The 14436-nt window shown below is 38.2% G+C and overlaps 1 protein-coding gene across 1 annotated transcript in view; it reads right to left on the bottom strand.

Annotated features, from left to right (window-relative positions):
- The window catches only part of eys (eyes shut homolog), a 181584-nt gene that overhangs the window by 116257 nt on the left and 50891 nt on the right, over nucleotides 1-14436 (bottom strand). Inside the window, exons 17-22 of the mRNA XM_084376077.1 lie at nucleotides 13976-14209; nucleotides 11979-12101; nucleotides 11777-11890; nucleotides 8414-8527; nucleotides 7260-7373; nucleotides 1481-1678 (exon numbers count right to left, since the gene is read on the bottom strand). Of these exons, the coding sequence (XP_084232203.1) occupies nucleotides 1481-1678; nucleotides 7260-7373; nucleotides 8414-8527; nucleotides 11777-11890; nucleotides 11979-12101; nucleotides 13976-14209 (897 nt within the window). The remainder of the gene's footprint in view (nucleotides 1-1480; nucleotides 1679-7259; nucleotides 7374-8413; nucleotides 8528-11776; nucleotides 11891-11978; nucleotides 12102-13975; nucleotides 14210-14436) is intronic.

The following is a 14436-nucleotide window of genomic DNA, read 5'->3' as shown; positions in this document are numbered from 1 at the left end:
CTCATACTACTTTCCCCGTCCGTACTTATCCCACTCGTTCTCAACGAGAGCCTAAAAGCCGGGCCATTTGTTTTCACACTCTCAACACATTGAATGAGGGGGAAAGAGGTGGAACAGAGGGAGATAGCCCATTTCAGGACCATCCTTTATTCAGATGTTACAAATGTGCCAATTTCTTCCATCACAAGTTAGAATCTCCCACGTCTAATAATCCATTCCTTCCTCTCTTTAACTATTAATGACGTTAAAGCGGGATGCATCATTCTGTTTCTCCAACACAACACTGGTGTACAGGCAGCCAGTGACAGAGGTAATTGCAGTTCTTACAGGAGTGAATTTATTACTTCCCCAGTCAGGGTCCCAGGATTCTTCATTATCCCAAAGATTTACCACGTAATCTATGCTGTCACTCTGTCTTGGTGCGTGTAGCTGCTATTACTCTCATTAAATGCTTTAGGTCCTGGGTGGCAGCAGCATTACTCATCTCAGCCACTGTAGCTATGCAGTGCTCTCCCTGGTGGCTGGCTGGCTGCTGCCGAGCGCCGGCCAATAGGTCCTAGAGGCCTGCCTCACTAACCTAAGGTGAACTGGCTGCGCTCGAGATTAGTCGAGACAGCTGGCCGAGGTCCACTGTCGCACAGTGAAGGATAGGATACTCTTAGGTAGTGATCCACTGCCATCACTGTTTTTGCTCCGGCACAAGCCAGTTGAAACAACACTGGCTGGGTTTGTTGAGATTGCATGAAGGCTGGAAAGTCATGCCAAAGCATAAATAATTTGTTGCCGAGAGAAATTTAATTTTAGACACGGCTGTTGAGTTTTTCAAAAGGTATTTTTGGCGCTTTGAGCACCAGAAGCTGGGTGCCTTCAGTCCCTTTATATTCAAGAAAAGGCAGACATCTCCAAAAACAGTTTAGATGGATAAAGAGCACTACAGCTAAGAGAAAAATTTAGGATTTTGGTGCACCTTTAAATTTTTGCCCTTCACAGTAAATGTGTGCAGTGTAATCATCGACCATTTGGTGAAAAATAATCCTTAACTTTGAGACTATTATTTGACCAATGAGTCTTTAATCAGGCTACAGATGGAAAACATAGGGTCAAATCTTAATAGATAGCTGCGGGAAGAAAAACAATATTTTGCCCTGAGCTTTGATTGTATTAATTTTGTCATTTATCATCCATTATTCAAATTACTACACAATATTGATGCCTAATTGATTTCCTTTTACGGTTACGTTAAGGAGCTAATCAAGCCTACTGCAGCAGGTAATGTCCTAGATCCTCACATCAGATGGAATAACTCCACTCTCATAACACCCTTATTAGCTGCGATGGTGACCCAATTGAAAACCGCCTGTCAGGCTCTTAAGTGAGCAAAACCAAATTTGACATAGTGGCAGCATGGGTGTGTGCGGCGCTTCGCTTCCATCTTGAGGGCCTGCTATTAAGCATGTTGGCGAGATAGGCTGTTTCTTACCATCATAGCAGAAGCCGTGAAAACAGGGGCTGGAGCTGCACTCATCCACATTGATTTCACAGCGGGGGCCAGTGAAGCCCCGGCGACAGTGACAGCGGAAACCCAAAGGGAAATGGTCCTGATCCAACTCCTCCACACACACTGCGCCATTCTCGCACGGATTACTGGCCTCACAGGGTAAGAACTCACAATTATGACCTGGGGTGAGGCAAAGAAACACACATTGGAGGGCCATACAGCAGACAGCAATCTGTGTGGAAATGGCTGTTTAGAGGTAGCTTGTGAATTTCAACCTGGGGATCATCTTTTCTCAACCATAATAAATCGTCACAATTTGGTTGCCGATTATTTTTTTTTATCATTAAACTGAGTCTGCATAAGACTTAAATTGTCCAATTAATTTAGTGGAGTGAAAAATTTAATATTTTCCTCTGAAATGTAGAAAATAGTACCTCGACATCGTAGTAAATAACAGCACTTAAAGGTGCAATATGTAAGAATTTTAGTTGAAAACATTGAAAAGTTGACCAAAACTATCAACAGAATCTGAAGAAATAACAATCGTGACTATATGATGTCTATGTCTTATGTTGAAGAGATAGCTAATGAAGTTAGCATGTTACACAAAAAAGTACCAACAGTCGTCGCTACAATATTGTTACAATATTGATACTGAAGTATGGCCTATTTGGTCACCCAGTAATAACTATAATAAAGTGCTTTTGAGAAGATTTCAGAATACTGAAGTCTATATTGTATATGGCCTGAAAATATTGTGATACAGTATCTTTTTGAGGAAATACCGCCTAGCCCTAACTTCCTCCATAATGCAACTTTAAGGTAATGTAAATGTACTTGTACTAAATGTACACTAGTCATTTTTAAAATAATTACATACATACAAATCCAGCCCCTTTCCCATGCAGGAGTTTCCTCTTTAAAACAGATATTGCCAAAGTGATAAACACAAATAAGCAGATATTTCCGATTACAGATTATCCTCACAGATATATGTACATTCAAATACCCCGATTAATGTTTTAGATGCATTTTTCGAACCATTGATACACCTGCAGTCTTTATTTCCTCCATTTCAGAGGCCAGACATAAGCAATTAAATGGCTGAATTTATTACAGTCCCTCAAATATATATATATATACATAAAAAAATAAAAACGTTTTGTGCTTGTGACAAAACAATTACCGACTGAATAGTCTCAGTCCTCAGTTCTGATTGGCAGCCATTTTCCATGCTGATTTAGAACAATGGATAAAAGCACACCTGTGGCTGTGCAGCACTCAATTTAATTACTAATGTGCTGATTGAAAGTTACCATTTGCAATTTTAAGATTTTTTTGTGACACTCTGAGCAAACTCCGGACAAATGAAAGTGCCAGACATCATTATAATCAGGTCATGCATGAAGCAAACTGCGGTTGAAGAAAATCACTTTTGCCAAGCACAAATAAGAAAATCATAAAGTACAAGCAAGGGAGAGAAATGAAGAGCATGCATATGAAGAAATGATCTTCACAAAGCAAGTGCAGAACTCAAATTAGGCCAGGCATTGAGCTTTAAATGAGTAAACAACGTTGCACACAAAACAAGACACAACACCATGGTTATGTGTCCTACCTCTGACAATTTCTGTGAAAACATGAAGAAAGACACGTTTTATGTAAATACATTTATCTGTAGAGGAAATGGCCAAATCCAAATGTTCTGCATGCTTTAATTGAATTTTATACAGCACAACATTGCTTTTGTCTGAGCCTGCAGGGTTAAGTAGCCACAGCTGATTACTAATGCAATATAATTTGAGAATTGGAGAAGTTCAGGGAGATTTGTTTTGTCTAGGCTGCTTATCCAGTAGAAAGTCAGTGGAAATACTTGGAAATACTTCAAAATTGGCATTATACAACAGCTTGACCCTCATACAGCGAGCAATACAACCATTCTGCAGTTTTTATTTCTTAGTTCAAAAATGTATAATTAATGATCAGGCAATTACTTTTCTTTGTATAAGAAGGATGTGTAATTAAGCTGGAGTTGTTATATATTAGAGTAATTATTCCAAAAGCATTTTTTGTTATATTTGTAGAAAATCATTGTGCATGACTGAGTCTTCCACAAGGCCAGGTGGATATAGTGCTAAAGCTATATGAGCTAGTCACACAAGAATGGCAGGGGAAAGTGCAGCGAAAATCAACCGATACTCACATGCTAGCTTGACAGCAGAGTAGCCACGCTCATTGTTTGCATTCACTATGATAATATTAGGTTTTTCTTACATGTGAAACAAGGGGTAACACTCACAGTACACAGCCTCTGAAGCTAGCTAACTCAGTAGCATAAAGCAAACACCCCCCTGCCAAAGAGTAAGTGGCATGAGCAGCCGTGGCAGGCTTTTGTTTAGCCGTTAACTCAATAGCACAAAGCACACAGTCCCCGAACCACAGAACGAGCTGCTGTCGGCAACAGACTTGTTCAGTGGCTAATGTTAGCACAAATGTTATGCAGTGTGAAAGTTATGCCAGACCAGTCTCATTGAGAATTTAGCCAGTTTTTCATTACTGCAGTGCTGAAACATTTCTACTGCCAAGACCTTGATTTCACTATTATCAAATTGTAGCTACCCATCATTTGGAGACTCTGAGGAACAAAGCATTCAGCAAGTATATACAGACTTGGAGAAAGCGTGAAAGCAGGTTTGTGTATTAAATCGAAGAAGTCAAAAGAATTTCCTTTTGCTTTAGACACACTTTGTTCCTCAGATGTGTGATCTCTAACGAGGAAGATGAATGAGGTGCAGATTGAGTCGAACAACAATCTGTTACAAAGCAAGGCTTTGGCTTTTGTAGAATGTAGCATCGACACTGCAGGTGAATACTTCAGCTACAAAGAGACTCAAAACTAATTACTGTCAGGCATTCTAACTTTCTCTGTCACTGTATGGCACACATATGCACGAAAATTACATACTGTCCTCTTGTGCTTTCATCAAGAAAATAAAACAGACAATGTTATAGAATTGTATTTCGCAATCTGAGGCAGATTCTCTCTTAGAGTATACTTGTATTGGGTTTTATTTACAATTCCCAAAGTCTTTGTCTATGAAAAGCAACCGCATTGTGATATGGACACTACCACACCTTATAGCAAGAGTGCTGCCATACGTGCTATCAAATGTGGCTCATTTCTGCTGCAATTTCTAAATCCCTTTGAATTACAGCGGAAGACTTCTTTTTCTCATTTTCATCAGAGATCTGAATCTTCCTCCTTACGCCGTCACTGTGCCTTTGAAGTGCCTTTTTGTAAATTCCATGTGCCTTTTTCAGGAGTCATTTCCTCCTGGCCACTCTGCTGTAAAGACTAGATTTGTGAAGTGCTGCCCTGACTGTTGTCCTTCCAGGAAGATCTCACAGCCAACAAGCTCATTAGATCTGTCAGAGTGGTCCTTGGGTTTTGACCAAGGTCTTTCTTGACTGGTCACAAGGTTTGTCAGGATGAGTGCGTCTAAGAAGATTCCTGGCTAGAATGTTGTGTTTTTTCACATTTATTAATGATTGAGCCCTTTGTGCTCCCGTGAAATCCCACTACAGGAAATGTATCCATCTATCTTCACGCTGGAGTCTCCACTCCAACACGCACAGTCAACAGTGGGTGTCTACAAATGAAAAAAACAGCTTGTGTTTTGCTGGAAAACATATTCAGAAAATTGCAGTCATTACCAATATGGGACATAAACAAGCTGTTCCAACAAATCAACATCATAATAAATCTGGTAAATTAGGATTTTTTTTTTTAATGTTTGATTATCTGCAGATACAAGTTGTGTAGTACCAGATAAATCCTAAATCTCATTTTCACTGCGATGTAAACCAACAAAGATGCCTGATTAAATCCTTATTTAACATTTTTTTCAATCATATTAAAGATGGATAACCAAACTTGCCAATTTCTTTTTAATTTACAACAATATATAAATGTTGTGTTGATTTCTTAAAGTAAAATACGATCTACAGATGATTTTACAGATCATTAAATAATACACACTGTCATATACTATTGTTATTGTGTACATACTAAATTAAGCGTATACATTTGCGGTAAGACAAGAACTAATGATGAAAAATTGGATATTTTTGTTGATTAACTAGCGATGTCAATTATAAACTGTCATCAAACAATGATTATTCATTTAATCATCATCTCCTTCTCTCCTGCAAAATTAGGAAGAAGTGTGGGTCTGAATCTTCTTCACTGTAGGTATAATCATCCATTATATCTCCATATTGCCTTATTTAATAACTTTTATTAAAGATGGATAAACAAACTTGCCAATTTCTTTTTCAAGCACTTATACATTATTGTTTTATTGATATCTTAAAGTAAAACATAATAAATAATGCACACTGTAATATGCTGTCATTACTGTAATCAAACGTAGTAAATCAAATACATAACTTTGTGGTTTTAACCGATGGATTTAATGATGAAAAACAGACAGATTTTACTTTGATTAACTAGCGATTGCCATTATGAAACATCATTATATAAAACTAGCTCCCTGAGTTGGCTTCAAACAATGATCATTTATTAAATCCAGTCCCAGCTTTTCACCGTCTCCTCCTCACTTGTAAAATTAGAAAGAAGTGTGAGACTGAATTTCTTTCACTGTTGGCATAATCATCCACTACTTCTATTGCCTTATTTAATCATTGTTCTATTATGAAAGCAACAAATTCCTGTCATCTTAAAGACAGACAACCACAGGCCAATTCATTTTTCAAGCACTTACATATACCTGTTTTGTTTATTTCTTACAGTAAAATATAATTAACAGGTGACAGAGACCTTTTCTTTTTTTCCGTTCCTTCAGTGTTTGAATTCAGATCATGAAAGTTAAAAAGCCTCTCTCCCACAGAAAACACTGCTCCTGAAGTGCCCGAAACACCTCGTCAGCAGTCCCCCCTTTAATTCTGTGACTTTGTGACATCTTACGACGTCACCATGTCATACATTTGCATAATTTATGCATACCCTAGTGGCTAGTTTGGCACACACAAATTCATTTTGCCTATCCACTCTGTTGTTGTTAGTGGTGCTGGCTCGGCGTGTGTGAGCTGACCAATCAGAGGAGACTGGGTATTCAGGAGGGGGGGCCTTAAAGAGACAGGAGCTAAAACAAAGCAGTGGACAGTAGTGTATGAGAAACAGATGGGTTTTTTGAGCATTAAAGCATGTAAAGCTATGTAAGTAGTAACCAAAAATAAGTAATAAACTTGAAAATGAGCATGACTATTGTTAATTAAATACACACAGTACATTTGTGGTAAGACGAGAATTCAATGATGAAAAATAAAACATTTTCACTTTGCTTAACTTGCAGTGGCCGTTATAAAATGTCATTAGACAACCTCTCTTGTAAAAAAGTGTGAGTCTGAATCTCTTCCACTTTTAGTGACTTCATCCATTACCTCAAATCACTCATCAGCGTGTTTTCCCCCATTGATATGCAATGATAATGCCGTGCAGCGACGCTACAGTAGCTCGCTCATCCCACTAAATGATGGAAGTTGTCACTCGCGTGGCAGAAGCACCCACCATATCTTACATCTCCCTAATTACTTACGTTTTCTTTATTTAATCACAGGTAGCAAATGAAGATGTACTCATTTTGTTGAGACATGTGAAGTGAGTTCAGACAGGTGAAAATAATACTTTGTGAAGTTAATTAACTTTGCTTTTTGTCCCCGTTCCCTCAGTGCTCATTACCTTTAAATGGAGCCACACATTGGCAGAAGTAATTACCGGGCCGGTCAATGCAAGTTGCTCCATTCTTGCAGGGAGATGAGGCACACTCGTCAATGTCAAGTTCACACTTTGTACCTGTGACAGAAAAGAACACAGATTGATACGTTTGTTATGTGGAAGGTCACTGACATACAGTTTGGCAGCTTTAAAACAGTTCAAATTACCAAAAACACATCAGTGTAGCTGCTGTAAGTTCTCCCAGAGGCTTGTTAATACCACATCAGAACAGGAGTTGAATGTATTAGATAAACGACAAAACCTGAATTAATTTCTTTTTCTTTTTTTTGGGGGGGATTATGATCTTAATACCATACATACAGATGATGTGAAAGCTGCACAGCAGTGCTGAACACAGCTATCAAACCTGAGAGAGCTCCCTATGGTGCTGTAAAATGGTATAAAACAGCAACGATTGTCCCCACAGCAAGACCTCCATTTCTAATACAATTTCTCTACATTCAAAACAGTTTTCTTGCATATAACATATATAGGCATTTAAAAAAAGGATTAAGGGCTGCAACCCATTTTATTGCTGTGAATCCTGCTCTGTGGGATTAACAATTAAAAGGAAAACCATTACTGTGTTTGATCTTTACAGGTGGAAATACATCATCCTTGTTTTAGAGTCATTATTCATGTTTGTACTTTTAATGGCTGGCATCACAGCTGCACATATGGGGAAATAATTAAATAATAGCTTAGAAATACTTATACAAGACTTCAAAATGTGTGGTGCTGTCTCCATACTATTAAGAGAAGCTGCTGACGGCTGCTGACTTCACTTAACACGAAACGTACCCGTTTTAACAGCGATGAATAATTCATGAATGATGATGCAACTGTCTGAATGTGTTGTTTTAATTGGTGACAAACAAAATACATAAGTGAAGCAAACATTATCCCAAATGTAGGTCAGTGTATCTATAGCTTAAAACAACATGACAAATGACACATGGCCAATTCTATTCAGTAGGTAGCTGCTGTGCCCCAGTACAGAGAGCTACTTTATTAAATGTAAGCTACATATGAGCTGCATCTACTGTACACTGTGCAGTATGTTTCATTCACGCGGAAATATACACAAATGCTGCAAATAAATACAGTCCACCGCTAACCTGTGAAGCCGGCCTTACAGACACATCCATAGCCGTGAACAAGGTCGACACATGTGGCGTTGTGCAGGCAGGGTGAAGACATGCACTCATCTACGTTGACCTCACAGTATTCCCCTGTAAAGGCATGGCATTTAAAAAGGGTCAGTCTTCACAAATGTCAAGTAAGAAACAGCCTTGATTTTGAATTTGAGCCTCTTCATGTTGGATTTGAAATGTGATGATTGGTGATATTTTGAATGCCTTGGTTGCAGCATCGGCCATTATCCTCTGACTTCATACTTAGCGTGGGAAGCCAAAATGCTGGGAAAATGTTACGCCGCTGTGTTCCTGTGTGTTGCAAGTTGTGCAAAGGTACAAAATCTGACAAACTGTTATCATTTCAACATTTACTGATTGATCTGCAACTCAAAAAAGACAGGTGGATAGAGAAAGTCTGGATGGATATTTGGGCCATATTTCAAATGCATATTTGATAACCCATTAGCTAGGGTTAGCATTCAGCCACTTTCTAGCTAATACTGCTGTCTGATTATATCCAGTGTGTTTCACTGCCAGGCTTCAATAAATGTGTCCAAGACGTGTGTTGATATTTCAGAATTACTTCCCAACTCTAGCTAGGAAGTGGTAGAATGCTAAATTAGTCATGTGTAATGAAAGCTAACGGGTTATCGAATACTGTATGTTGTTTTACCTTGAAATACTGCTCAGTATCTCTCTGCATTTTCACTAAGGAAACCAGAACACAGCAGTACGACATCTGAGCTTCCCATCCTGAGAGCGAGGTCAGAAGAAAATGGCTGCCAAGTGAATATGGTCCATTAAAGTGAGAGAGCTATCACAGAAATGAACACTCGCTGAATATAATATAAAAAAATGACTTTGTAATAAGTAAATGTTTACTGTTATGCTAGCAAAATTCATTTGTCACTGATATTTCGTTTTGAATATTCAACAAACAGAGGCTTCAACTCCAAATGTTTTCAAAGTTTTAACAGAAAGAAAAAACAAACAAACAACATTGTGCTTGTGTACGTAGCTGATGTATCTATTTATTGTAAATGACACAAAGAATTGTTCATGTAATACAAATTATGGACTATCCCCTCTATGTTTATCTCCTAATTAGTTTTTCTCTGAAAATATAAAGCAGATCCACAGCACACAAACTGAAAAAGCATGATTCTGTTGCATCACTATTTTATACATTTACAGTCTCTGTACGCTTTGGAGGAGGCAGTTACATGGTGTGAAATGCTGCAATGAGAAGAGTTATATCCCATGTACCACAGTGTGCTGTTTGTGCTGCCCTTGTAACACTGTACAGGATAGAGCTTGTTTTATAACCTAATCGCCATTTGGCCTGAAGGTTAGCATGAGATAAGTGTTGACACACTGAGCTCAGCTGAGAGATGTTGGCAAAACTGATGCTCAGTTCAGCCAGAAACATTTGGATTTTTATAAAAGACTTTAGGGATGTGCAAAGATCAATACTGGTAAAACAGCCAGGGTGAAGCAAAAACTAAAACTGCTGTAATTCTGTTCATTCTGTCCAACACTCATATTATGAGGTTCAATGAACACGGCAGCAATTAGTGGCAGGTAGTGGTGCTTCTGAATAAAAACAACATAATTTCTTTGCAGATACATACATTTTCTTTTTTGTTTAGGTGCTAGGCTCAGAAAAAGTGTTTTTTTCAAGGGTATCATATGATGTATGAGTTTACCTGCAGTATTTGCAGCAGAGGCACAAAATGTCTGTTTAATCTAACATCCTACACGTTTAAGTACATCACCTGCCACTCACTGTGAGCACAGACAGCTGTTTCCCGCTCACATAAAAAAATATTGCCCTGATGGGATTTCTGTGACTCCTCAGTAACTGTACGTCTATAAAGAGTTTCCATTATTGAGAGGCATCAAGGTTGAAGGGAATCAAAGATTGGTAGTTGCCGTAAATCCTAAAACCGTGCAGACTGACAGCTGGAGTGTAGCATACCTTTCCATCCATACATTTATTTATAGTGCCACCTGTAGTTCAAGGGGACTCCGAACAAGAGCCTCTTTGATTGCAGAGGTGCATTTTAAAAGATATAATTTGTAAATATGTGGGAGTTGAAGTGAAGTCTGACACTATATTAAGCAATAATGTTTATTCTGTAGGATTAGAAAGATGTTCTGTTGTGACACTTTACCTAACTTCACATACAGCATTTAATTGGCACTAAAATAGAAAAAGATCAACACTCAGATGAAGGCAGCTTGGCTCAACATTAAGTTCAGTACAATTAACACTCAAGAGAGCACAAATAGAATCAAACATATTTAAAAGTGTGCACATGCATGTTACATGATCTCTTGTCGGCATTAACACGTTTTTATTGTTGCATTGAGACCAAATAACTTGAAACAACTCAAGTACTTTACTTGAGGTACCATTTTCTGCCTCTTATACTTCCACTCCACTTCATTTTGGAGGCAAATATTGTATTTTTTATTCCACTACATTGATTTGATAACTTTGGTTACTAGTTACTTTGCAGATTACATGCTGCATCGGAGCCAAAGGAGCACATTTTTATACTAAATTAGTTTATCTGCAATCAGATTGAAAAAAAACAACAAACATTGAGGCTGATAATCAGTCAACCCATAGGATACAGTATATAGATACATGTAAATACATGTAGAATTTACTTTTACTCAGGCCTTTGATGCTTAAGTACATTTAATATCAGATACTTTCAGGCTTAGCTCTTTACTTTTACCAAAATAACATTAGAACATAACAAGTAGGTTACTCAAATATTTACAACACTGTTTTAATTATTAACACTCTTGTTATGCAAACCAAAAATGTATTTTCTGGATAGAAGAATAATTGGTTTTACATTATTTATTTGAAGATAATCAAATAAGATTATAAAAATAAAGGTTTTCTACTTAATTCAAGCTTTATTCACTACTTCACTACTCTTTAAGAGTTTGATTCAACTCCAGTTGGTCATATTGATCCGTGATGATCACTTTTAAAGGGGCCCTGTGGATCTTCTGTGCTGTGGCGGTGGCTGCTGGTTTTATTAGCAGACTCCATTTCTAAACTGACGTTAGCTACTGTTGCTCTCTGTAAGTGGAGCGGAGTGAGGCACTGCGAAAAGGCACTTGGAGAACGTGCATGAAGTCACGTCCTTTGAACTGTAGTGGAAAATCCTTCACAAAGAAAACCACAGTCGGCAGCAGTCAACATGGAGACAGGGAGGGTCTCATTTATCACGTCATGTTACAACAACATTTCTTTACATTACTTGCCTGACCATATGCATTCATACTGCGTAACACAGTAAGCGTGTAAAGCGTATGAAATACCTGTGATCCCAAGAGGACACTGGCAGCTGAACGAGTTGAGCTCATCAATGCAGGAGCCTCCATTTTGACAAGGCTGGCTCAGACACTCGTTCACTTCAATCTCGCAGTGATTTCCTAAGAAAGTAAGAAAGGCGCACAACGTGTTGACACATCACAGCTGTGAATAAAAAGACACTTTGACTCACAAAGAATACTCACTTACCAATAAATCCGGGCGCACAAAAGCAAGTGTAGCCACCAAGAGTGTCTTTACAAATGCTCAGGACTCCACACGGATTTACTTCACAGTCGTCAATGTTTATCTCACAAAACCGGCCTGTTAAACCTGCAGTGAGAGGATAAGATGATCTATAGGATTCCTTTGTTACAGAGAAGTTATGACTGTAGGAGGGTTTGTATCACAGCCTCTAGTGAAGATCGCTTGTAATGATCGTACAGTTATAACAGTCATTTTATTACTGGCGTTTCTTCCTGTCTTCTCTTCTTTTCTAAACGCACAAATAAAGGACAAAGTGTACAACTATTGTACGGTTATTTAATTACACAAGTTCAGAAGCCACTTTCAAACTTGTGAAACATACAGGGGCCATTTAAATATCCCAGCGCAACATTTCTGAACAATTAGTAATTAAAGTAATTAGATGTGATATCAGCTGATTCAACAGCACAGTAATTAATGGACAAACTAATTAAATACCCATTGTGTAGTTTTTCACCTCTCGTGTGGAGCAATGTTTTTGTGAATGGGTCACAGACTACATGTTTCTGCTGATATTTTCTCTCCTTCTTACTGTTCCACAGTTGTTGGCAGGAGTGAGGTAACTTATAAATCTACCCACAAAGGCAGGGAAGAAGGAGACTGCTAGCTAGAAGCTGTGGATGTAAAGTATGTTGATTTAAACATTTTGGAGAACATATGAGGAAGGAAAGGTGTCCAGTGTGTGTGCTACTGTAGGTTTCGACAAACAGTGCATTTTTGTCAGAAATACTGAATGTAAACATAACTTAAACTCAAATGTGTACTATGCACTATTATAGTAACACTGTATAGTAACCATAATTAGTAAATGGTACATTTATTTATTATTTAAAGTACCTAAACTTTAGTTAAAAAATGTTTTCCACTGTTAACAAACAACAAAATGTTTTCTTAACCATTTATAAAATGAATAACATTTATAAACATAAGCTTAATTTTTATCATGGTCAATCAAATAATGTTTATAGATGAACTACACAGTATTTATTTATGTATTTACCATTTACTAAGTGTTTTAACTATCAGATGCAACTCTACAGGAAAAAACAAATATTAACTAAGTTTAATTAAGTACACATTTACCATTAATTACTGACTGTTACTAGTATTACCACCCAAAAAATGTATTGCAAAGTTTCAACCTTACATTTACTTGTAAATTATTTTGGGGGTCTTCATAGTGCTTTCCTGCCTTTACTTTTACTGCCTTACATGTTGTTCACTTCCTGCAAGCTGAGAAAGAACTTGATTGGTTAGTGTTGAATTGGGTACATAGTACATGGTAACTATCCTCATGAAATAATGTTGTAAATACTGACATCATCTAATATTTGAGGAATTTACACCATAATCACACGTGTATGTTTAGAAAAGTAATAACCTGATGCTTCCTTTTATAACACTTTTCAACAGGTGCACTTATTGGTAGGTTCTTACTATGTAATTAGGTGGTTACTGATTATTCCTTTACTTATTATCTACACTGTATAGTTGCCTACTAATCTGCACCTAGTGATATGAATTACTGCAATACAAGTAAATCAAGTGGATTACCTTCTGTCACCAATATAATCTCATTCTAACTCCTGGTCTCATGTGGGTAAAATGTTACGTAATGACAGTATGTTCCTTTGACACCGACCCTTTCTTTTGATAAAATAGCAACATAAGACTTTTGGCTCCTAAGTGGGCAAACTGGTACTCCCAGCATCCTCGCTGCTTTGAAGTCAGCTCACGACCTGATGAACGGAGCCCCCGACTTACACATTTCGTAGGGCTGTTACGTGTTGTTGCTTAAGGCCAAAGAGATTAGACTCCAACAGAGAAGGTAGTTGAACAAGGGAAAGCATCAAACCGGGAGTGTGTGTTAGCACTATACGTGATTTATTTGAGGAACTGCCTCTCATTTGAAAACACCCCCTGCTGGATGGCGAACCTACCGGGTAAACAATCACACTTGAACCCTCCTGACAGATCCACACACGCGGAGCCGTGTTGACACAGGCCGTCGACGCAGTGGTTTATAGGTGTTTTGCAGTGCGGCCCGGAGTACCCGTGTTGACACACACACCTATAAGTATTTGCCAGCTCTTCACAGAGGAGAGTCCCCTCAGGGTCGCAAGGATTTGACACACATTGGTTCAGAGATGCAGAGCAGTCGTTGCCACGGTATCCTGTAAGAGGTGGGATCAAAGAGGTGATTGATGTGCCGTGCTGTGTACAGTATCCTCTCTGCCTTCGCCTGGCACACATCATGGATTGGGATTTCACATAATGCCGTCATTGCCAGTGTTTTCCTCCCTGCTGATTTACATATTTTATCCAGCCAGAGCCGAGAGCCATGAAAAACCAAGCAACAGTACACAACCTACAGACAAAAATGGTGTGTGAGGATTCTTTT

The sequence above is a fragment of the Pagrus pagrus genome, assembly GCF_965226575.1.
Source record: "Pagrus pagrus genome assembly, chromosome: 15".
NCBI lineage: Eukaryota > Metazoa > Chordata > Actinopteri > Spariformes > Sparidae > Pagrus > Pagrus pagrus.
This window is presented reverse-complemented; position numbering and strand designations above follow the sequence as displayed.